Source organism: Schistocerca americana, chromosome 1, assembly GCF_021461395.2.
Source record: "Schistocerca americana isolate TAMUIC-IGC-003095 chromosome 1, iqSchAmer2.1, whole genome shotgun sequence".
Lineage (NCBI taxonomy): Eukaryota > Metazoa > Arthropoda > Insecta > Orthoptera > Acrididae > Schistocerca > Schistocerca americana.
In genome coordinates, this window is record NC_060119.1 from 1,002,347,196 (window position 1) to 1,002,372,417 (window position 25,222).

The 25,222-nt window shown below is 41.4% G+C and overlaps 1 protein-coding gene across 1 annotated transcript in view; it reads left to right on the forward strand.

Moving 5' to 3' along the window:
• Window positions 1–25,222, forward strand: part of LOC124548715 (sodium leak channel non-selective protein) — a 436,855-nt gene that overhangs the window by 241,510 nt on the left and 170,123 nt on the right. The window contains exons 14-15 of the mRNA XM_047125188.1: window positions 7,331–7,530; window positions 15,904–16,026. Of these exons, the coding sequence (XP_046981144.1) occupies window positions 7,331–7,530; window positions 15,904–16,026 (323 nt within the window). The remainder of the gene's footprint in view (window positions 1–7,330; window positions 7,531–15,903; window positions 16,027–25,222) is intronic.

Consider the following 25,222-nt stretch of genomic DNA (forward strand, 5'->3'; position numbering starts at 1 on the left):
TGTTGATAGGCACACAAACAAACACAAACATACACATAAAATTCAAGCTTTGCCTTTACAAATGTCTGCTTGTGTCTGTGTATGTGCGGATGGATATGTTTGTGTGTGTGCGAGTGTATACCTGTCCTTTTTTCCCCCTAAGGTAAGTCTTTCCGCTCCCGGGATTGGAATGACTCCTTACCCTCTCCCTTAAAACCCACATCCTTTTGTCTTTCCCTCTCCTTCCCTCTTTCCTGATGAAGCAACCGTCGGTTGTGAAAGCTTGAATTTTATGTGTATGTTTGTGTTTGTTTGTGTTTGTTTGTGTGTCTATCAACATGCCAGCGCTTTCGTTTGGTAACTCACATCATCTTTGTTTTTAGATATATAACTAAAATATTATTTAGATTTGAAACTAATCTTAATTTTGATTATGAATTCTTATAGCTTTAGTGTAGGCAATCTTCTTTTATAAAACTTAATAGATGAAGATCTTTTCTGGGGTCAACTCCATTGATGTGATAGGGCATTGAAGTTGTGCCAATAAGATAACTAATTTGGTGCTCACGTGCAAGCGCGTGCGTGTGCGTGCACACGCGCGCGCGCGCACACACACACACACACACACACACACACACACACACACACACAGAGCTACATTGTGCCATTGGCCAAGACATTGTAGCCACTGTACTTTCATCCCTTTCATATTAATACTAGTAGTAAATCCGAGCCAGAATAAAGGAAGACTGAAACATCAAATTAATCAAGGTAGAGTAAAAAGAAAAAAGATGAAAATGGTGCAGGAGAGAAACCCTGAAGGGGATCAGCAGAGAAGTTGATACAGCAGGAAGGAACTACATATAGGAAGGATCCAGATGACGCAGATGTGAAGCAGTCATTGAAGTGAAGCACATCAAGTTGGACAGCATGTTCAGCAAGTGTGTGGTCCTTCCTACAAACCAGCTGCACGGTTGGTAACTGTGCCTACAAGTTATCCTTCATCCCCACAACCTTCACTACTCCCCATTCCCCACCTACTTATTCCCTTTTCTCTGCTCCCACTCCAAGCAGGCTAGGGTGGTTGGTAGGGGCAGGGAATGGGAGGAAACAAACAAAACAAACTTAGCATCTGGCAATGTAACAGAAAAGAGGTCATTAATTTACACAAGAAAAAGTAATGGGGAAGCTGCTAGTCTTGAATGATTTCCTTCAAAGGCTGCGCCATCTGGATTCTTCCCATCAACACCAGATTTTCTTAATTGCACAGGTGGAAACCATCCCTACAACATATAGTTTGTTCCTGAAACCCCCACGGCCTCAACCTTAGCTAGTCCCTGTTCCCCACATACCTATCTCCTTCCTTGCTCACAACAGCCTTACGCACAGCAATGCACCTTTATTATTTCTCCATTCAATGCTTCTCCCCTCTCCCTTTCCTGCTCCTCCCCCCCCCCCCCCCCCCCCCCCCCCCCCCCACACACACACACACACACAAGCACAGCCTCTGACTTGGCAACTTTGCGCTTAGCACAGTAAATTTGTGGGAATATTTGAAAGTTGTTTTCCTGATAAATTATCCAGAAGCTTTATAATAATAATAATAAGACAAGTAAGCCAAGGAATAACTAAGGCAATTTAAACCATATATAAGAGGAGAGGCAAGTTTATGTAAAAGCCAGAATAAATCAAGAGCGGACATTACTTGTGTACTACAGAAAATATTATAGTATTTTAGAAAAGTCAATGAAAGGCCCATAAATATGTCTGTCCTGGCAGAAATAAATAACGCCAATAACAAGATTAAAACTGTATAAGACATTGTGAAACAGGAGGCAGGACAGCCAGTCAGTGTACAAGATTCCATAACATTTAAACTAAATGACAATGTTGTGACTGATAATTCACAAGTTGAAAGTACTTTTAACAGTCACTTTCTAAATGTAGCAGCAAATATAGGATTAAATGCTACAGTTGCAGAAGCAAAGGAATATATGAGGGTGGTTGGAAAAGTTCTTGGAATGGAATAGAAAAAAAGTACTTACATCACTGAAACTTTTTTTTATTTTTCAATGTAGCATCCTTGTAGATTAATGCGCTTGGTCCAACAATGTTCCAGTGCCTTAATCCCATCTTGAAAATGAGTTTCCTCCAGGCCTACAAAATAGTTGTCAACTCTGGCCATTAATTCTTCATTTGAAGTGAATCTTTATCCACCAAGAAAAATTTTCAGTTTTGGGAAGAGATGGAAGTCTGACAGAGAATAAGGTAGGTGTGGCAATAATTCATAACTTAGTTCATGTAATTTTGCCATAGCGACGGCACGTGTGCATTGTCTTGATGGAAGATGACTTTCTTCCTTGCTAAACCTGGCTTTTTTTCATGTATCTTTTGTTGCAATTTGTCCAGGAGGTTAACATAGTATTCTCCAGTAATTGTTTGCCCAGTGGGGAGATAATCTACAAACAGAATCCCCTTCACATCCCAGAACACTGATGCCATGACCTTTCCCGCCAAAGGAATTGTCTTTGCTTTCTTTAGTGATGGAGAATCAGCAACTTTCTACTACTTTGGCTGTTGTTTTGTCTCTGGGGTATGGTAGTGCACCCAAGCTTCATCTGAGGTCACAAACCAGTGCAAACAATCTTGTTTGTTTCTCCTAAAATGGCCCAAACATTGTTCCGATATGCCCATTCTCATGTGTTTTTGATCCAGTGTCAAGAGTAATGGCACCCATCTTGCTGATAATTTTTTTTTTTATTTCTAATTCTTCAGTTAAAATGTGATATACCCTTTTAGATGACATCTGGCAAACATGATCAATTTCACACACTTTCAATCGGCGATCCTCCATGACCATTTTGTGCACTTTTGCAATGATTTGTGGAATCAGTGAGACATCTTGGCTGACCACTGTGCAAGTCATCATCTAAGCTCTCTCGACCAAATTTAAATTCATTTGCCCACTTGCAACAGTGCAGAGTCCCCCAGTGTATTCTGTAAATCAGTAAGAATACCCTTTGCTTTCACACCTAATCTCTGCTCAAATCTTCATTTTTTTCCATCTTCGCAAATCACTACGTGGGAACAACAACAGAGCAATGCCACCGCCACAGCTCTCTTCCAAGAGCACTGACGTGGCATGTGTTTACAGTCAACAATCCAATGAATATCAGGTGAACAACTCATTGTGCTAGTGCTGTCCTCTCGTGGTGATTCCGAGAACTTTTCAAACCACCCTCGTATTAAAAATGACATTCCACAAAACTTTAAGCAACTAGAAGTAGCACCAATGTCCTTCACTGAAATTAATACAATTATGAAAATTCCAAAAAAGCAAAAGCCTATGTGGGGCGATGGAATTTCAAACAGAACTCTGAAAAGTTTCTCCAACTTAATAAGTAATTTTACTAGTGATGTATGTAATGCATCACTGGCACAGGGAATTATTCCAGGCAGGTTAAAATACAGTATGAAATTATTAAACCACTTCATAAGAAAGATAACAACACAGACTTAAACAAGTATCATAAAATTTATTTGCTGATATCTTTTTCCAAAATATTCGGAAAAGTAGTCACACACACATAAGCAGAAACATTTTCCTTAGCATATCACAGTTTGAATTCCCTAAAGTTTGCTTCACTGAGAAGGCTATTGGTTCATTCATTCATCAAATAATACAAACCTTAAATAATAGTGTATCACCAGTTGGTATTGTTTGTGATCTTTCCAAGTCATTTGATTGTGTAGATCTTAATACTCTCCTAGAAAAAATTAAGTTTTATGGAATTGACAGCTTTACACATAACTGGTTTGAATAGTGTTTAACAAATGGATGGAAAAATGCTTAATAATTCAGACAATGTTGAAAAGATAAAAGACTTAAGTGAATGGGCAACACAAAAAGTCGTGAAGGGTGTCCACTCGTGTTCCCTTATACATGTGAATGACATTTCACTTAACAGTCAACAAGTAATATTGGTACTTTTTCAGATGATACTAGTGCTATAATAAATCTCATTAGAGGCAAAGCAACTGAAGAGTTGGTAAATGATATTTTCCAAAGACTTATTAAGTGGTTCTATGAAAATGGACTCCCTCTAAATTTTGGAAAAATGCACTTGATTCAGTTTTGTACAACAAACAGAGACATAGCAACAACTGATGTAGCCCAAGAACAGTAGTCAGTAAATAGGGCAGAATGTTCCAAATTTTTTGGTGTGCATATTGATGAAAACTTGAACTGGAAAAGTCTATTACTGAGCTTCTCAAACACTGAAGTTCAGCTATGTGTGCTCTTCATACAATTGGTAGCTTTGGAAACAAATGTATTAGCGTCCTGACATATTTTTTGTATTTCCAATCAGTAATGCCATACAGAATAATTTTCTGGGGTAACTCATCACTTAGAAAGAAAGTATTGATTGCACAAAAGCAAGCAGTAAGAAAATATGTGCTGTTCCCTCATGGACATCATGTACATAAATAACTGCACCATCACAATACATGTATTCGCCAATGAACTTTATCATAAATAATCCATCACAGGTTGAAAAGAACAATGATGTACATACCTACAACACTATAGAGAAAGATGATCTTTATTACCCATTGTTAAAGCTGTTAGTGGCTTAGAAAGAAGTTCAGAATGCACCGACAAAAAGTTTTGATCATTTGCTCGATAACGTAAAATGTCTGACAGGTAGTGAAGCAAGTTTTAAAAGTAACCGAAAATCATTTCTACAGAAATGATCAAATTTGAAAATGCAACATAATTGGACATGTAAAATGACTACTCACCAAGCAGTGGCAGTTGTGTAAGCATGACTAAAAAAATAATGTGATAATTAATGTTAACACTAATCACGTATACATATCCTAAAAACTGGTTTGTTCCACGTCATTTTGTGTTCAGATAATCTGTGAAACTAACTAACTAGCAGCCGTATCCTGTTCCCATCACATCCCTGCACACACTCCCAGGCAGCACATCATCTTCCCCCACACCTATCCCATTATCCCTCCCCACACTGGCTCCTTACTCCACCACCCACCCCAGGTTGCTGCTCACATCAGACACAGTCACAGTCCACAGTCGGGCTACAGCAACTGGAGACAGTGGCCATGTATGTGTCCGTCGTGCTTGTGTGGCTGTGTATGTACGTTTTCTATTTCCAAAGGAGGACAATTTTCTCCAAAAGCTTAAATGTTTAGCAGTCTTTTCATAGGGCCTTGTGCTAAATGCCTCCTCTATGTGGTGAGTAATGGTCTATCCTTTTCATAATATTGTTGTTCTACCAGATTAGGTTTAACCAAAGAGTATGTACCCAAAGAGAGAGATGGGCTGGCCAGTACTTAACTTCAGGAAGTGCATCACCCAGTTCAGGTAGTAGAGACACATAGAGATTAGATTATATTAGATTAGATTCAGTTTTCATTCCATACACACAAAAAATGAGTCAATTCTCGTGGGTGTGGAACATGTCAGAAAGTATAACATAAAAAACATAAAACATTTGAATATAACAGTCACTACCCTGATCACTTGTCAGGACATTGTCAAAATATGTGAGTATATTACATAAAACTGGAACTCCCAATATTTACAAAATAAGTACACTGTGAGAATGAAACATTGTTAGCCACTATTAATAAATTTATCATACCCAAAATACCTAATCTTGATGTTGTGACCAAATGCTGTCAAAACAGAAATCTAACAGACAGTTTTACTTAAGCTGGCCTAACAGTCTCTGTTAAGAAATACATCTATAGAGTGGAAGCGCTTGCCTATCAAAAAGCCTTTCAAACTCTGTTTAAAACGTGCTTTATCTGAAACCAAGTTTTTAATGTTATCGAAAATGTGTGTTCCTGAATATTGAACCCCTTTTTGGACTGAGGTAAGTGATTTTAAGTCTTTATGTACATTGTTCTTATCCTTAGTATTGATACTATGTATTGAGCTACTGGTTGGAAATAGAGATATATTACTTGCAACAAATTTCATTAAGGAATAAATATACTGAGAAGCAGTGGCTAGAATACAAAGTTCCTTGAACAGGTTTCTACGTGATATTCTTAAATTCACACCAAAAATGATTCTTATTACATGCTTTTGCAGGCTAAATACGTTTGCTTGGTTTGATGAGTTACTCCAGAATATGATCCCATATGACATAATAGAATGAAAGTAGGCAAAGTATGCAAGTTTTTTTTATATTTATATCTCCTACATCTGACATCATTCTCACTGCAAATACAGACCTGTCTAGGCACTTAAGCAATTCTGTGACATGCCCTTCCCAACAGAATTTATTATCGAGTTGTAATCCCAGAAATTTAACACTGTCAGCCTCTTCAATCTACATGTCTTCATATGTTAAACAAATGAGGGAAGGAAACCTCTTACAGGTTCTGAACTGTATATAGTGGATCTTTTCAAAGTTTAATGACAATGAAATAGCTTTAAACCATTTATCAATTTCATTGAAAATTTAATTAGCAGCTATGTCTAAATCTGTACTTGACTTACTACTTATTGCAATGTTTGTATCATCTGCACACAAAACAAACTTAGCATCTGGCAATGTAACAGAAAAGAGGTCATTAATTTACACAAGGAAAAGTAAGGGACCCAACATGGAACCTTGAGGAACACCACATGTAATTAATTCCCAATCATATGAAGACTGACTGCTTACTGCACAGGTATTTCACAACAACAGCCTTTTTTCCTGTTAGTTAGATAAAACTCAAACCATCCATCCATCAACTGTAGTGGGAATTTCCATCCTGAATGAATGTACTGGCCAGGATCAGCCCCTTTGTGAACTTGACAAATTTCTGAGAAGATTGGTCACAGGTTGTTTGACTTACAGGAGAGGATCATGAAAATGTTGCAAACCTGGAGTGGTAGAAGATAAACACCTATCCCACAAAAGACCACTTACTGAGTTTCAAGAACCAGTATTAGGTGAGAAATTTGGGCATATATTACAGCACCATGTGTATTGTTTCTGTAGAAACTGCGAAGATAAAATTAAACTAATTGCAGCAAACCCAGAGGCATTTAAGCAGGCCATTCTTCCCACAATCTGTGCTCAAAATGAATGGAAGATACCCTAATATGTATCGAATTGAGAAGTACCATCTACCAAGCACTTCGCAGTGGTTTGCAGGGTTGGTTGTAGATGTAGATGGATATGTACCATTCGACATACATTATACTTTATGGTGTACTTTATATGCATGTATATTAGCAGCTGCTTTTCTTCAGTAACCTTCCTACCAATAAAGCTTTTGCTTAAATTGTTTTACTATGTATGGTTAACATATTTGTATGTTACAGGTGAGAGAAAGTTTTATGAGGCAGTTTGTCTATGAAGTGGAAGATGAAGAAACAGAAGGAGGGAAAAAAGTAAATGAAATATTTGACCCACATCAGATAGGATATCGTAAACAGAAGCCATTAAGAACACTGACCACTTTTCCAAAAGTGCGCAGCATTGATACAAGACTGAGAAAATCAGCAGTAACACGAATAATAAAGTAAGTTTTGATTGTATCATACACCGAGTGCTGATATTATATTTTGACCTTTCCAGGAAAAACATCAAAGCTCTTGCAACATATGAATTTTTCACTCAACTGATAGTGTATTACATAATACTATCTACATATTTTCCATTAGATTTCTTTCATTTCTATTCACTGCTAGTGAGTATTATTTTCCCCTGTTATTCTTAATAATACTGTATGTGTTATCAATCAGTGTTGTATCTTCCAAAACACTGACAAAGTTTTGAAATGGACCAAAATGTTATTCTGGTTTCACAAAACTCCATAGTAATTTAGGTATTGCTTAGAATGTCATATTAAATGAAAGCACTAACTATCACAACATAAAAAAATGGAAGAGGTTCAGCTTAGCGTTAAAGTTAACAGGCAAAGCCACAAACAGATACAGTCAGTGCAACTGAGAATAAAGTCTGACAGTTGACCTCTATAGAAATTATATAAAATAATGCCAATGTGGCAAGAAATCATGCAGCAAAATGGTGTTTAAGCATCATTCTGATTGCTTTAAAGCTGGTGATGAGTGTGAAATTTGTTAAAAATGGCAGTTTTGTTTATTGGCTCACAAAGATACTAGACTGGATGAACTCGTTTATTTTGTATTGGCATTGGCCTTGTGCACGTACTGAGAAGAAAAGAAAATAGTCGTTGTGGCCTTCAATCTGAAGGCTGATTTAATGCAGCTCCCCACTCTGGTCTATCCTATTCAAGTCGCTTCATCTCTGTGTAACTACTGCAACCTACAACCATTTGAACCACCAACTACATTCAAGCCTTGGTCTCTCTCTATAATATGTTCCCCCAAACATCCCTCCATTATCAAATTGACTATTCCCCAATGGCTCAATATGTGTCATCTCTACCTATCTCTTCTTTTACTTAAGCTGGGACATATATTTCTTTTCTCCCCGATTCAGTACAGTTCCTCCACATTAGTTTTACAATCTTTCTACCTACTCTTTAGCATTCTTCTATGGTGTTCTTTGTGTCTATATTGTTTATCATTTGCATTTCTCCACCATATATGGCTGTACTCCAAACATCTCAGAAGTGCTTTAGTTGCTGTTGTCAGTCTACATTTTATATCCTCTTTACTCCTACCATCATCAGTTATTTTGCCACACAAATGTCAAAACTCATCTACTACTTTCGGAATCTCATTTCCTAATCTAATTCCTTCAACATCACCTGAATTACCCTTTATTGTGCTTTTACTGGTATTCAACGTATAATCTCTTTTCCATTTAGCTTATCATCCAAGTCCTTTGCTGTCCATGTTAGAATTACAATGTTATCAGAAAACCTTAAAGTCTTTGTTTTTTTTCTCCCTGAGCTTTAATTCCTTTTCCAAACTCTTTCTTGGTTTCCTTTTTGTTTGCACTGTGTACAGACCCATAACAATTTGGGGCATCACTCCCTCTTTTTCATACCCTTCAACTCCTATAATATCCATCTGGTTTCTATACAAGTTGTAGAGAGCCTTTTACTCCCAATATGTCATCACTGATAACTTCAGAACTGCAATGAGTGTTTTCCAGTCAACATTGCCAAACGATTTCTCATAATCTACAAACACTATGTGGTGTCACCGCCAGACACCACACTTGCTAGGTGGTAGCATTTAAATTGGCCGCGGCCCGGTAGTATACGTCGGACCCGCGTGTCGCCACTGTCAGTAATTGCAGACCGAGCGCCACCACACGGCAGGTCTAGAGAGACGTCCTGGCACTCGCCCCAGTTGTACAGCCGACTTTGCAAGGAATGGTTCACTGACAAATACGCTCTCATTTGCCGAGACGATAGTTAGCATAGCCTTCAGCTACATTTGCTACGACCTAGCAAGGCGCCGTATTCAATTGATATTGAGATTCTATTAATGTATCATCAAGAGCGATGTTCTACAAATGTGGATTAAAGTTAAGTATTCCAGAAGCTACGTACTTTTCTTTATAGCATTCGTTACGTATCCTGTTTCAGACCTCACGCCAGACTGCGTGAGTTTAAGCGTGTGCCTTTCGGCTTCCTCTCATTGTGTCTAGGCTGTCTTGCCTAGACACAACACACTATAAAGTGTTTTATATAAATGTGGTTTTATGTCTCTTCAATCAGTCTAGACACGTTGTAGGGTCAGTATCGTCTGATATGTTCCAATCTTTATCTGGAACCCAAACTGATCTTCTCCAACATCAACTTCTACTAGTCTTTCATTATTCTGTAAATAATTTGTGTTAATATGCTACAACTGAGACTTATCAAACCAATGGTTCAGTAATACTCACATATGTCAATATTTGCTTCCTTTGGTATTGTGATTACTCTCATCTTCCCGAAGTCTAAGGATATTTTGCCATCTCATGTAACCGTCATTCAATGTTATACAGTTTTGTCATGGTTGGTCCTCTGAAGGATCATAATAAAGTGAATGTTGTGTACTTCAGATGCCTTGTTTTGAACAGTGCTATGTCAGATTCTCTCTGTATCTCATCTTCACCCATTTCCTCTTTCCTCTCCATAATATTGTCTTCAAGTTATTTTCTTTTATATATTTACACAGCCATTTTGTATCTTTATTCCACCTTTTGACTGTCTCTTCTTTAATCAGTACTGGCTTGCCAGCTGGGCTCTTGATGTTCGTATAGCTGTTTCTGTTTTCTTCAAAGGTTTCTCTGATTTTTGTATATGCAGCATCTATCTTTTCTGTAGATATGCATACTTTTACAGTTTTCTATGTCTTCTCAAGTCATACATATTTTGCCAATGTGCACATTCTGTCACTCTCATTTTCTTACCTGCTTCATTTACTCCATTTTCATGTTTTCTCTTGCCTTTAATTAAATTCAATATCTTGTTTGTTGGCAAAGGATTTCTAACTGGGCTTATCTGTTTGCTTAGTTGTTCTTCTAATGCCTTCACTGTTTCACAAGTCAAAGCCTATTCATTTTCCCTTGTATTTATTTTACCTAACTTAGTTGTTTCTTAATGTCCTTGTGAAACTGTCAACAACCTCTGTATGTTTCAACATATGCAGACCCCATCACCTTCATTTTCTACATTTCTGCAATTTCTTTAACTTCTGCTCCTGGAGGTGTTTTGCAACTTAAGATCTGGTTTCAAAATCTCTGTCTTATATAATCTGTCATTACCTTACCGCGTCTTCTAGTATCTTAAATGAATACAACTTTCTTTCATGGTTTTGAAACTAAGTGTTTGCAGTCATATAATGCGCCAAGTGCTAGTTGTCCTAATCTTTTTTCCCCCAGGTCATAACAATTTTATGACTGTCGGGCTTCATTTTAGTACTGCAGTTAGTCAGATAAATGTACTGACATCTGAATGTTCAAAGCAAAAGTTATTGATGACAGAAAAGCAAGCACTAAGTACCAGTTGGCTCACCTTGCACCCTACTGCTCTGGGCACTGTAAACTCCATAGTAAAAAAATACTTTGCCCCTGACAAAAGATTGGGCCACAGTCTTCTCCACTTTCACTCTCTGCTGCCTTCTGCTCAGTCTCCCACACATTCAGTCAGAACACACTTACTGGGAAGTAAAAATTTCTATGTTAACACCATTACTAAAAATTTCTATGTTAACACCAATACTACAATTCAACCTAAGCACTGAACACAATTCATTGGCCAACTGTTCCATATATAAACAAATGAGATTTTTTTAAAAAAAGTCATTATTAATTTTGCTGCTGTAGTACTACTGAAAGTAATTAGCATTTATGGCTCCACCAACATAATTAATCAAGCAGAAGGTATTTAAGTCAGTTAAGTCTATGTTTTTCAGTCTTTCTGTTTATGGTTAGAGGGTAATCAGAAAGTTGATTTACTTGCGATGTCTTCAGGGTGCTCATCATGTCATGTCATGCAGCTGTGTACCTGCTCTGGTATTGGCCCTTGCTTAATGTTTTGGGAGAAGGTTTATAATGGTTTTAGAGAGATAAAAAGTCACTGGTTCAAATAAATTTTCTGAATGACATATTCCCAATAAACATGGAAAAGCCATTCTGAACTGTTTCTGGAGCATTAATGTCAGTTAATAAAATGTTCTTCAGCGAGTCTCAATCTACAGGGTTTTTTTTATGAGGCAGTGCATTCCCTTGTTACATGTGGTGCAACAAGTGACACCCATCTTTACTTTTGAAGCTAGTCTCATGCAACCTAGACAGTACTAGCTGACTTAGCCCATAATTCTGGATGGAGTCTCGAAAATGGCAGGGGAAGTATTGCCTCTGATGGCAGCATCAGTTGCAGCCCGACTCACGTCCTACTCATACTTCGCTGAGCCCTGTCACAGAACCCATGCTGGTTGCATTGGCCATCTTATGGCTCACTAAAACACACACACAAACACACACACACACACACACACACACACACACAGGCAACCTTCTGCCTCCTCCTGTCTAACAAAGGACATAGTCCCGTGCTACTTTTACCACTCCTGCCCCCCCCCCCCCCTTTCCCAGTCCTTTATGCCCCCCTCTCCCCCAGGGAAATGTTCATATGGCCATCGTTCAACTAATTTATTTACATTAATATTTTAGAAGCTTCCATGTTTCATAATATTAAAAGAGCTTAGTATTTACTGTCTTTGTCTACAACAAAAATTACACTCTTATTTAGTAATGAATATATTGGTATAATCATTTATAGAATGATATAAAAGATTTCTGTTAGAATTTGTTATCTTAAGTTTACCACCAGTGGTTAACATCTTATCTGATTTTAACGACTCTTGCTCAGAGGCATCAATCTTTGTACCCTTCCACAGTGTTGCACCATATTTGATACCAGTGAGGGTAAAATGTTATATCAGTACAGTTATTAAATTGTGCTCTCTGCATATTTCTTCCCTTTCAAGTGGCTTTATCTTTAATTTCCTTTCTCCAGTCCATCGTCTCCCACTGCTTATCCTTCTCTTTTTTTCTCCTCCTGTAGTATATCAGCCCCCAGCACATTTAAATTCTAATTTCTCATGACATACTGAATAACTTGTTTTATCTCAACATACAGTATTGCAATCTCTTCATCGTTTGTAGAGCTAGCAGTCATTTATACTTGTACTGCTGTTGAGGGTTGTGGCTTTGCTATGCTGGCTATGATGTTCACAGTAATGTACCCACATGCCCATTTCCTTGTTCATTATTAGACCTTTTCATGTTCTGTTTAATCTTACTGTTCTGAGTATTTTCTTGACACCCATCTCACTATGCTACTGAGCAGGCGCTGAAGACCTTGCTGTCGTGCGCCCAAAAACCCCTCTACTACTACTACTACTACTACTACAATTAGTAGACCTGCTCATGCATTACCTCCCTTATTTCATGTTGGTAATCCAGTAATCACCAAACTAGAAATCCCATTCCTCCTGCCACCACACTTCACTAAATCTCACTATATATAAATCTGACACATGCATTTCTGTTTTCAAATTTTCTAGGCTACCTATCTGATTTAACATTCTGTAAATATTTTAGGAGTGAAGGAAACAGTGCACCAATAGTGGAAGCATTGAGTCATTAACAGGCACACACAAAAGAAGAAAGAATAAAACTTTGCTAGCTTTTAGATTAATCCATTTGAGCTAGAGTACTGGCATGCACATGTAACACATGGTGATAATGATGTAGGGGAATGGATTTAAATGGGCAACAGAACAGAGGTGAGGGAGACTTTTGGGAAGAGGGTGTGACTGCAAGGGGTTAACAGAGATTCAAGGTAGGAGAATTGGAGGAACGAAGGATGTGTTGTGGGTATAACTCCAGTTTATGTAGTTCAGAATACCTAGTGCTGGAGATAGGACTCAGATGGCACAGGTTGTGAAGCTGCCATTGAAATCAAGTTTGTTGTGGTCAGCAGCATTTTTACCAAAGGGTGGTCAACTCAGCTCTTGGCCACAATTTGAGAGTGGCCATTCATTATGGTGGACAGTTGCATGGAGGTCATCCCCACAAAAATTGCAACAGAGCCAACAATAACGTAGTTGCTTTCACAGGTGGTTATTCCTCTGGTGGTGTAGGATAAGCCTGTGGCAGGACTAGAGTATGCTGTGTAGGGTGGGTGAATCATGCACGTGGTTGTTCCACAGGGACATGATCCATGCATGAGGGTCGCTCCAAAAGAAATGCACACTATTTTTGTATAAATACAGTTTTCATTCTGCATGTGTGAAAGTTTTACAGTGTGTAGATACATCCTTCCCACTTGTTTTCAAACTTAGTTCAACCTGTTCCCGTGAGTGGTGCCATCACAGTATGTCTTCAAGATGGCTGCTACACTTGACGTTTGTCAGAAGCAACATGCTGTCATAGAAATCCTGTGCTGTGAAAACAAGATAGTGGCAAACATCCACAAGAGGTTCAAAAAGGTGTATGGAGATTCTGCTGTCAATTGCAGTACAGTTGTCGGTGGGCAAGCATGTTACGTGATGAAAGCGGGCACGGCAATATTGAGGATTGTCCTCACAGTGGCAGGCCTCGTACTGCAGACACTCCAGACAATGTGCAGAGATTTAACGAATTGGTGACTGCTGACAGACGCATCACAGTGAACGAATTGTCATGCTACATTGAGATAGGGGAAGGAAGTGTTTGCAGAATACTGAAAGTGTTGGTGTTAAAAAAGGTTTGTGCCAGGTGAGTTCCCAGGATATTGACAGTGGCTCACACAGAAACAAGGAAAACGGTATACAGCGAACAGTATGAGAATGGTGGAGATGAATTTCTTGGAAGAATTGTGACAGGTGATGAAACATGGCTCCATCATTTTTCACCAAAGACGAAGAGGCAATCAATGGATTAGCATCATGCAAATTCACCCAAGAAAAAACTTTCAAAACCACACCTTCTGCTGGAAAAGTTATGGCTACGGTGTTTTTTGATTCCGAATGACTCTTGCTTGTGGACATCATGCCAAGTGGAACCACCATAAATTCTGATGCATATGTGACGACACTAAAGAAACTTCAAGCTCGACTGAGCCGTTTTTGACTACATTGGCAAAAACAGGATGTTTTGCTGTTGCACAACAATGCACAGCCACATGTCAGTCAAAAAACCATGGACGTGATCACAAAACTCGGATGGACAACACTGAAACACCCTCCTTACAATCCTGACCTGGCTCCATGTGACTATCATCTCTTTGGGAAACTGAAAGACTCTCTTTGTGGAACAAGATTTGAGGATGATGACTCCCTTGTGCACGCTGCCAAACAGCGGCTCCAGTAAGTTGGTCCAGAATTTTACCATGCGGGCATACAGGCGCTGGTTCCAAGATGGTGTAAGGTAGTTGAGAGGGATGGTAATTATGTGGAGAAATGAAAATATTGTTCCTAAAGGATGTATCTACACACTGAAAAACTTTCAAACATGTAGAATAAAAGATGGATTTTAAAAGAAATAGTGTGCATATCTTTTGGAGTGACCCTCGTAAACATCATATAGTTGGGCCAGGATGTTGTGTAGGTTGAATAGGAGGTGGAATGCAACTTCAGAAGAGGTGGGGAGGATTCTGATTAGAATTTACCTCATTTCTGGTCATGATGGTAGATATCGATATAACATTCTACACTTTGAGTCGCAGAATTTTTTCTGGTTACGTCATCATCCTAAGTAAGTAGTCTGTGCTCAGAAGCCAGAATGAGGAATTACTTTATCTCTTACATATTTAACCCCGGAGAATGCCATCATCATTAAACCATACATTAGAACTGAATTTCCATGTAAAATAGAATGACAGTAGTTTTCGCTTGCTTTCAGCCATGTCACAGTACCAACACAGTGAGGCCATGTTGGCTAAAGCTACAAAGACAGAGCAGCTAGTCGTCCAGACTGTTGTTCCTGCAACTACTGAAAAGGTTGCTGAGCCTCATCATCAATCTTCATAGATAACCCTCCAAAGTGATTACATTTAGAGTATGGCTACCTGTATTGCTGAGCCACACAAGCCATCCTACCATGGCAAGGTTCATGATTTGTGTGAGGAGAAGCCAAGTAACTGTCAGAAATGCCAAGCAGTTCTTCAAGTTGCCACATGGTGTGTGTGATATGGGATACTTTATACCAGATGTGTTGTTCTTCCCTCCCTCTACCCTTCCCATTCTATTCACAGATGCTGTATGAGGAGAACTATTGTCTGTACACATCCATACACACCCTCCTTATTGACATATTTGTGTTTCTTCAATTTGCAACTTGAACAAATGGTCTGAAGGCTGTGATGTAACTTAATTATTGTGTCATGTGAAAACTGAGAGCTAAGTAAGACTTTACCAGTTTTTTTAATTGTATATATGGTATTCCTATTAATCATAATTGCAGTTTAAATATTTTTCAGTGACTCAAACAATCAGCGTCTTATGTTAGGAGATTCTGCAGTTATACCGGTACCAGGAAAGAGCCAAATTAAGCCACAGGGGACTATCAGCAGTGCAAAGCAGTTAAGACTAGACCAAAAAAAGTAAGTGAGGATCATTAGAAACCCATTATTTTCACAAAATATTTTTGAATTACATTTAAGAAATAGTTTCACTGCTAACCAATACAGTTTTAAAGTAATTTCTACTTATGTTTTTAAATTATTTAGTTTAGTTTTGAACATTCCCGTTATGTATTGTAAAGTTATACATTAAACCTGCATCTGAAAAAGCCTTCATGTCTCAAGTATTGCTTGCAATCCAAGTGTGCCTTGTCTACCATTGTGTAACATGAGCAAATGGGTACTACAGTAGCCACCAGAAAGATCGCGAGAGGTGCACATCAGCACGGCGCGTCATGAACAGTAGTTGCCGCAAGTAAAGTCCCGTCCACCAGAGGGCATGCGAGAATTTGGCCGCGACCTCTGTCAGCGGAACAACAACAACTCAGGCAGCATGGGCCGTGCCCAGTTCAGTTCACATCGGGCATGCCTAGCAGACAGTTCCTGGTCTACACTATGTGAAGTGCGACGGAAATGTGAATCGTGCTACTACACAATTGGCAACAAGTAGGGTTGTTCTTTTGCGTGTTGCATCGTTGTTCCCGTTTCGCAGCTCATCCATGGCATGGAGGGTTTAGTGCAGGTTTTGGTTGAGCAGCAGACGGAGCTCATGGCAACCATGAAACAAATGCTTCTGCCATTGCTCTCCACGCAGTCTGCTACAGCGCCGTTCCCTCCTCCCTTTCCCCCGTATGACAAGACAGCGGAGAATTGGGACGCATATGAATATCGCCTTCAGCAGTATTTCCAGGCGTTTCATGTTGCCGATGTGGAGGTATGTCATGCTCTTTTCATGTCTTGGATATTTCCCTCGCTGTATCAAGTTTTGCGGGAGCTAGCGCCGTTGCAGGAACCCTCATCCTTGTCTTTTGACTCATTGTGTTCATTGTTGTCTTCATATTATTCCCACCGCACGCATGTTGTGGCAGCTAAGGTCGAGTTCTATCAATGCAAGAAACAGCCCCATCAGTCTTACAGGGTGTGGGCCGCTACCCTGCACGGTCTTAATCGCAAGTGTCATTTTGTCACGGAGCAGTCACGAGAGTCGTATGCCCACATTATGGTGTGTGACATCATTGTTCGTTCGGCCCCAGATAAGGAGGTGCGGCAGCGGCCCTGCAATTGGAAGACCCTTCCCTTCAGGAAGTCCTGTCCATCGCTCAATCGTATGAAGTCTCTCACGCCACAGGTCAACATTTGGAAGCGTGGTGCGATGTCGCGGCGATTCAGGGTGGCGCAGCCACATCCACTGCATCCGGGGTGGACGACGTGCGAGAAATACAATCCAGCCGTTACGGCCACTCCCCCACGGCACGTAAAAAGGAGTTCCAGTCGTCGGCCCCTGTTACCATCCTGTGCGTCATGCTATATACATCATGATCGGTCAGAGTGCCCCCAGCGTTGGGCCATTTGTCGCAAATGTAATAAAAAAGGACACATTGCTAAAGTTTGCCGCTCAGTCTCAAGAGAATCGAAGGAAGCAGGTGTCAGTTTGGTCGCACCGATTACAACTGCAAGTAGATACGGGCGCGGTAGTTTCCTTGTTGAATGCACAAACTTACTCCGACCTTGGGTCGCCCCCGTTGGCCCCAGTTTACCGGCGTCTACGCGGTTATGGTAAACAGTTCATTCCCCTACTGGGTCAATTCACTACCAACGTTACTTATAAATCAGTCACTCGGCCTCTTACTTTTATTGTTGTCAGTGATGCGAGCTCCGCTAACCTTTTTGCATTGGATGCCTTTCAAGCTTTTGGTTTTTTTATCGCAGACACCATACAGTTGGTCTCCGAAGACATTCCCTATCAATCATTGGAATCTTTGATCTCTGCCTTTAAGGATATCTTTGATGAGGGTCTGGGGCATGTTTCAGATTTTGAAGCTCACTTAATGTTGCAGGTGTCGGCTCGCCCGCGTTTTCTACGCGCGAGGCAGATCCCCTTGGCTCTCCACCCTCAGGTAAAAGCAGAGCTAGACCGGCTGCAAGCCCTCTGGGTCGTTCTTCCGATTTCTTCTAGTGAGTGGGCTTCGCCCCTCGTTATTGTCAGGAAACCCTCGGGAAAATTACGTATTTGTGGCGATTTCAAGGCCACCATTAATTCCCAATTGGTGGTGGACACCTATCCCTTGCCTTGTTCTGAGGAATTGTTCTCTGCTGTGGCGGGAGGCCAGTATTTTTCGAAAATCAATCTTCGGAGGCTTATCATCAGATACCACTTGATGAGGACTCCAAATGGCTGGCGGTTGTAAACAGCCCGTTTGTCCTTTACCAATACCAGCGGTTGGCCTTCGGAATATCCAGTGCCCCGGCGATATTCCAGCGTTATCTTGAGCACATCATGTCAACAATCCCTCATTGTATTAATTACCTGGACGACATAATTGTCATGGGCCGCAGCACAAAGAAACACTTGCACAACCTTCAAACCCTCTTTCTCAAATTTAGGTCTGTTGGCCTGCGTTGCAACCTGCGTAAGTCGAACTTCTTCCAACCGTCCATTGAGTATGTGGGCTACACCATCTCTCGGCACGGCGTCCAGCCGCTAGGAAGTTTGGTCCAAAGTATCCTCGACCTTCTGCGTCCTGCTTCGCTGAAGGAGTTACAAGCTTTTCTTAGGCAAGATTGCCTATTATCACTGGTTCATTCCCAGGGCTTTCACCATAGCCCGCCCCCTGTACTGCCTTCTGCGCAAGGGTGTTCCTCTTGATTGGTCGTTGGCATGCGAGCAAGCGTTCACCTCATTGAAGGGCCTCCTCATGTCAGCACCTTGTTTGGCTACTTTTGACCCCAATAAGCTGTTGGTCCTGGCTACAGATGCTTCGCAGTATGGGGTGGGAGCAGTGCTGGCCCATCGCAACGTGGATGGCTCCAAGCAGCCACTGGCGTTTGCCTCTAAAACTCTTAGTCCCACGCAGGCCCATTACTCCCAGGTGGAAAAAGAGGCTTTGGCCATTGTCTACACTGTTACCAAGTTTCACCCTTTCTTGTATGGCACGAAGTTTCAGTTAATCACTAACCATAAGCCATTAATATCGTTATTTGGCCCCGCCTCTCAAATTCCGAATAGGGCGGCCCACAGACGGCAGTGTTGGGCCTTGTTCCTCTCTAAGTACCATTATGACATTCATTTTCGCCCTACTGGACAGCATGGCAACGCCGACGCTCTTTCCTGTCTTCCAGTGGGCCCGGATCCTAAGTTCGATCGGGAGGAGATTGTGTGTGTTCATTTGGATGTGGCGTTCCGCCAGGAGGTTGATGGCTTCCCGATCACTAGTTCTAGAGTCGCCAGGGAAACGGCAGCTGACCGGGTTCTACAGCAAGTAGTTTGCCTCGTTCAGCAGAGGTGGTCTTCCCGACCTCCAGGCCGGGCCTCGGACTCTCTTCATAATTATTTTGTTCTACAAAACCGCCTCTCAGCCTTGGAAGGAGTTCTCCTTCTGGCTACCAAGGATACGGCTCCTCGTGTGGTTGTTCCTGCAAGTTTGCGAAGGGAGGTCCTCACATTATTACATGAGGGGCACTGGGGTGTTTCCCGTACTAAAACCTTGGCTCGCAGACATGTGTACTGGCCCAGTATTGACAGAGAAATTGAGCACATAGTGGCCGCCTGTTCCCAGTGTGTGAGCCAACAGGCGTCTCCCAGGTCAGCGTTCTCTTCATGGCCGCCTGCAACTCAGGCACGGGAACGTGTTCACATAAATTTTGCGGGTCCGTTTCTCAACGACTTCTGGCTCATTGTCATTGATGCTTATTCCCGATTCCCATATGTGGTTTGCTACTCCTCAACCACTTCAGAAGTTGCAATCCAGGCACTCGCAAAAATCTTTTCTGTGGAAGGCCTGCCAGTCGCCCTGGTATCGGACAATGGACCTCAGTTTATTTCGCAGACTTTCCAGGATTTTTGTAGGCGCTTCGGTATTCGGCATGTTTGCTCACCCCCCTTTCATCCACAGTCGAATGAAGAAGCCGAGCGCATGGTGCGCACATTTAAGACGTAGATGAAACAAGTATGTGCATGAATTTCCTGCGGAGGAGGCGTTGACATTTTTCCTGACTGCATACCGGACCACACCGATAGCAGAACGCAGCCCCACAGAGATCCTCCACGGGCGCGCCAACCTAGGACTCTGCTGCACCTCCTCCGGCCTGGTCCTCGCCAGTCTTTGCAAAACGCGGTACCCAGCTTTCCACTGGGTATGTCGGTCTGGGTTTGGTCGCAATCCATGTTGGATACTGGCGGTGGTCCTGCGCCGCAATGGCCGCCGGCTCTATACCTTGCAGGCAGGGGCCGGGAGGTACGTCGTCACCAAAATCAGCTACGTCCACGGTTGGGCACCCACCCTCCGACCCCTCGGGCGCCGGCTTCCCCATTGCCGGTACCCATGTTGTTTTCTCAGGGGACGCTACCACCCCTCCCACCTGTGACTCTGCCACACTGCAATGGTTCTTAGCCTTGGCGGCCTCCAGTAGCCCAGCACCAGCATCGCCATTGTTAGAGATGCCCCGGTGAGAGCCGGCCCCCCTCACAGGCCCGGTTTCTCAGGAGGCTGGTTCACCTGTGGTCGTCCATTCCCCATCGCCACCGCCACTGGGTCTTGCCCCTCTCAAGGTGGACCGGGATCCGGAGTTCGACGGCTTGTCGCCGGTTCTGTCCTGGGCTGCGATGGTGAGGCAACGGGTGCCTCTTCGTGTGGGTTACTTCCAACCATATTCGTAGGTTCCGGCTCGAGGGTTGACAGATCCCCCCAACTCCAGCCTTCCAATGGATGTGGAAGTCATCACTACTGCACGACGCTCCACCTTCTGACGCAGTGGATCACAGTGGCTTCACCCCCCGAAGGAGGAGAAGTGCAGTAGCCACCAGAAAGATCATGAGAGGTGCACATCAGCACGGCGCGTCATGGACAGTAGTTGCCGCAAGTAAAGCCCCGTCCACCAGAGGGTACGCGAGAATTCGGCCGCGACCTCTGCCAGTGGAACAACTACAACTCAGGCAGTATGGGCCGTGCCCAGTTCAGTTCACATCGGGCATGCCTAGCAGACAGTTCCCAGTCTACACTATGTGAAGTGGGACGGAAACGTGAATCGTGTTTCTACAGGTACAACCAGCAGTATGGTTATTACTTCATAAAATACTGTACATCTCAGCAATGTGAGAGCTACACATTCTTGACTGTCTTATAATATGTATGTATAAAAAGGATAATTCCATTGGACGCAAATAAAATCAAATGAAGGCACTATTCCATGTTTTGAAACTATTTTGAAACTAAAGGGGACTCTCTTCTTCTTCTTCTTTTTTAATTTTTTTTTTTTTTTTTTTTTTTTTATTATTATAAAGAATTAATGGTCAGATGATAGGGAAAGATGATATTTAACATATGGGGACCAAAAAAGATGATGATGATGACGATGATGATGAGCTGGAAAGGTGGTTAATTGTATGAAAAGGAAAAATCCATTCTGAAGGTTATTTGATTCTTAAAGTGGTAGGTGTGTTGACCAGTACTTGCCTGTTCTCAGGCAAGGTGGATCAGTCTTAATCTGGGTCTGAGTAGTTTGCCTTCACACTCAAACAAGTCTAAATTGTTAAATCACTGTGACACATCACACAGAATATTTCATGCTTATTCACAGTTGTGCAGACCACTGACTGTTTTTATCTCAACTAATATCCTACATGACATACATTTTATGGGATATTTATGTAGTTTTTGAGTAGCCTGCAAGTGCTGTAACTGTTTTTAATTCAGTAGTGTCTTCATGCTGTGTCAATGTAATGAATATTCCAGTATTTCTTGGCTACTGACGGCTTTTATCCCTGCACATGACCTACAAGGAATGAATTTTACAAGATGTGTCAGTTTGGTATAAGCTGCAAGTGTTATAATAATCCTGAATTCAGCAGTGATGTAATGCTTCAACTTATGTAAATAAAATATACTTGTAACTGTGTATAATCCTGTTCATGCATTATATGCTTTCAATTGGGTGTATTCAGGATTGTACCACAGACTGGAAATTAAAGGAGTGTTCTTAAAGCCATGCTGTTGTTGTTGTTGTTGTTGTTGTGGTCTTCAGTCCTGAGACTGGTTTGATGCAGCTCTCCATGCTACTCTATCCTGTGCAAGCTTCTTCATCTCCCAGTACCTACTGCAACCTGCATCCTTCTGAATCTGCTTAGTGTATTCATGTCTTGGTCTCCCTCTATGATTTTTACCCTCCACACTGCCCTCCAGTCCCTTGATGCCTCAGAACATGTCCTGCCAACCGATCCCTTCTTCTAGTCAAGTTGTGCCACAAACTCCTCTTCTCCCCAATTTGTGATGTTACAAAATAGAAGTGATGTTGCTATTCAATGGAAAGTTGGAAATTGAGATTTAACTAACTGTTTTATCGATCACAATTGGCGTAAGAATCATGGATTGACCATTGTCATAAAATATTGCATTATGAGATGTGAATAGTTTTTACTTGCGGTTTCGCGTGGCTTGAGGCAGTCACAACTAGCGTGCTATTGATTAAGAAGTTGCGTTATCGTCTTTCTAATTACTTCATGATCGTAGATACGATCATACCCGGTAGTGAAGTTATTGTTATGACAAAAAAAATTTCCTAAGGGACCAGAAAGTTCTTAAGGGCGCAAAAACAACTGTAACATCACACAAAAGAGAAATTCAATATTAAAGCTGATGCAAGAAGACGATAAAACAGTTTTCTTTTTATCAATGTAACACGCACATTGGACTGCTGATTACTGTAATTGGTTTTCTGCTTCCGTTTAAAGTTATTGCCGTTTGCGTTTTGATAACCGCTGGCAGGTTGGTAACAGCGGTCGCAGTAGCTCGCTCTCTCCTTGGGCGCATTGTTGTCCGCGTGCGATGCATTCTGCTGGCTGCCAGGGAAGAATTTGCCGCTGCCAACCTTGGAGCGCACATCCTCGCTAATTAAATCTAAGGAATCCAGCACAGAAAGGAATACATCCGTGTCTTCTTCGGACACATTTACTAATTTCTCTCTAATAGACACAGGGAGTTTGCTTTTGAGAATCATAATTACGTCCTTGGAAGAAATCGGAGAATCCCAGAATTTAATTTTTGCTAGATACTTCTCAAAGTATCGCCGGAGACTTCCATGCTTCTCATTGAAAATTTCCGCACCATACACCTCCTTCCTTAATCTTTGCTGTACCCCATTACTCCAAAATTTTGCCAAGAACATTTTCTCAAACTCTTCATAATTCCTACACGTGTCTACCATTTCCGTTCCCCATAATGCTGCATCACCAGAAATAAAGCCAGTGACGAACTGAATACGCTGTCTGTCTGTCCAGCTCCTGGGAAATATGCCGGAAAAATTCTTTAGGAACACGATGGGGGTGTATTTCTCGCTTCTGCGGATGAAAAACAGGAAAAGTGCGATGCTTAATCACACTTTCCTCTTGCATTAAACTCACAATTGTGGGCGGATCATTTAGTTTCCCTACTCAGGACTCAACAGGACTGTTGTTTTGCATGTAATCAGGCGGTGAACGATAAGGAGTTGACTGACATTCGTCACCGTCTAAAGAGTTGTTCCTTATAGTTTGCGTATGTGTGTGCGGATTTTCTACCCAGTTTCTCAGCATTCTGACTTCGTCCACTACTTGCTGCTTCCACTCGGGAAGATCCCGTGTAAGTGTCCTCCGAATCTGTCCCAATTCAGAAACTACTGTGTCTCCCGACTTACCAGGAGCAGCTAAGATTTCATAAGTTACATCCTTGACAGTCTCCCTAAGCTGCTCCCTGACCTTCTTTTCGATAAAAATATCTTTACCCTTTATCCATTCACTGTAGTGTTCCGACAATGCCTCCGCGTGTGCTTTCACGGTGCTCTTAACCTGTTCTTCGATATTGATTGAGTCTATCTGCCTCGACAGATCCTCTACTACACCTTCAATGTCAGATACTGCATTTCTAACTGAGTTTATTTCTTTGGTAGCTGCCTGAATTTTTGTGTTTAATGTTCCAGATACTTCAGCTATTTCACTTTTCACCTGTTTCTGCATTTTCTGAATTTGATCACTGATCTTAGTTTGCACCTCACCCAAATGGGTATTTAATTCAGCCGTAATTTCTTTATGCAGATCTGTTTTGATTGTGCCTAGCTCTGTTTTTAATGATTCGCTTACAGCATCTAGTCGGGCGTTAACAGTCTCATTTTGTGTTTTTATAGTCTCATTTTGTGTTTTTATGTTCTCATTTACTGCGTCAAACTGTTGTTTCAGCATTTCCATTAACGCACCGAGGTCATTTGTAGCTGCAGCGGGACGAGTTTGGACTTCAGGGTCACTTTCCCCTGTTACAGACATGGTTAGTTCAGTTTCCACACGGGAACCTACCGTTCGCGATCGTGAAGGGTATGGAATACTATTAACGTCTTCACTCCCGTCTCCTGTTGTCACCTGTCTCTGTTTACTATCTGCCATTTTCGTCAGTAAATCAGGTGCTACGCAAGGCTTTCGTCGTTTGTCAGTGACGTGGTGAGTCCGCTAAGAGCACCACTCTCGCGTGAGCAACAAATGAAATTCTATCTGGCGAGAAGACAAGATGGAACCTAAACGTTTCAGACAAATGAATGAAGATGCTCTTCACTGCAAATTGCACACACTATCCTCCATGTTGAAAATGTAATACAGCTATACTAACAATGGGGAGAAATAATTTCTATTATCAGACTACGAATAATTTTACTTTGAAAGATAAAATAAAGCAGATTTTCTATAGCGGGAAGGAGATAGAAAGGATGTGGATCGACTTGGAAAAGCAACGTTGCTACTGAAGCACTACACTGCGTATGCAAAATTCTGACTTACTTTTTGATGGCTTGAATACCGCTATGTTGTCTCAGCAAATTCACGTCTCTTTTCTTTTCTTTTCTCTCGGTAATTAAACTGCATTATTGACCGTTATTCTCACAGAGAGACGATGTGTACATGAAACGACAGAACATTTATTAACACAAGCACATAGAAAATTTTCCAAGAATTTGAACTAATTTTTGGTCAAGTCCCTGTTCGGGCGCCAAGTGTGATGTTACAAAATAGAAGTGATGTTGCTATTCAATGGAAAGTTGGAAATTGTGATTGATAAAACAGTTAGTTAAATCTCAATTTCCAACTTTCCATTGAATAGCAACA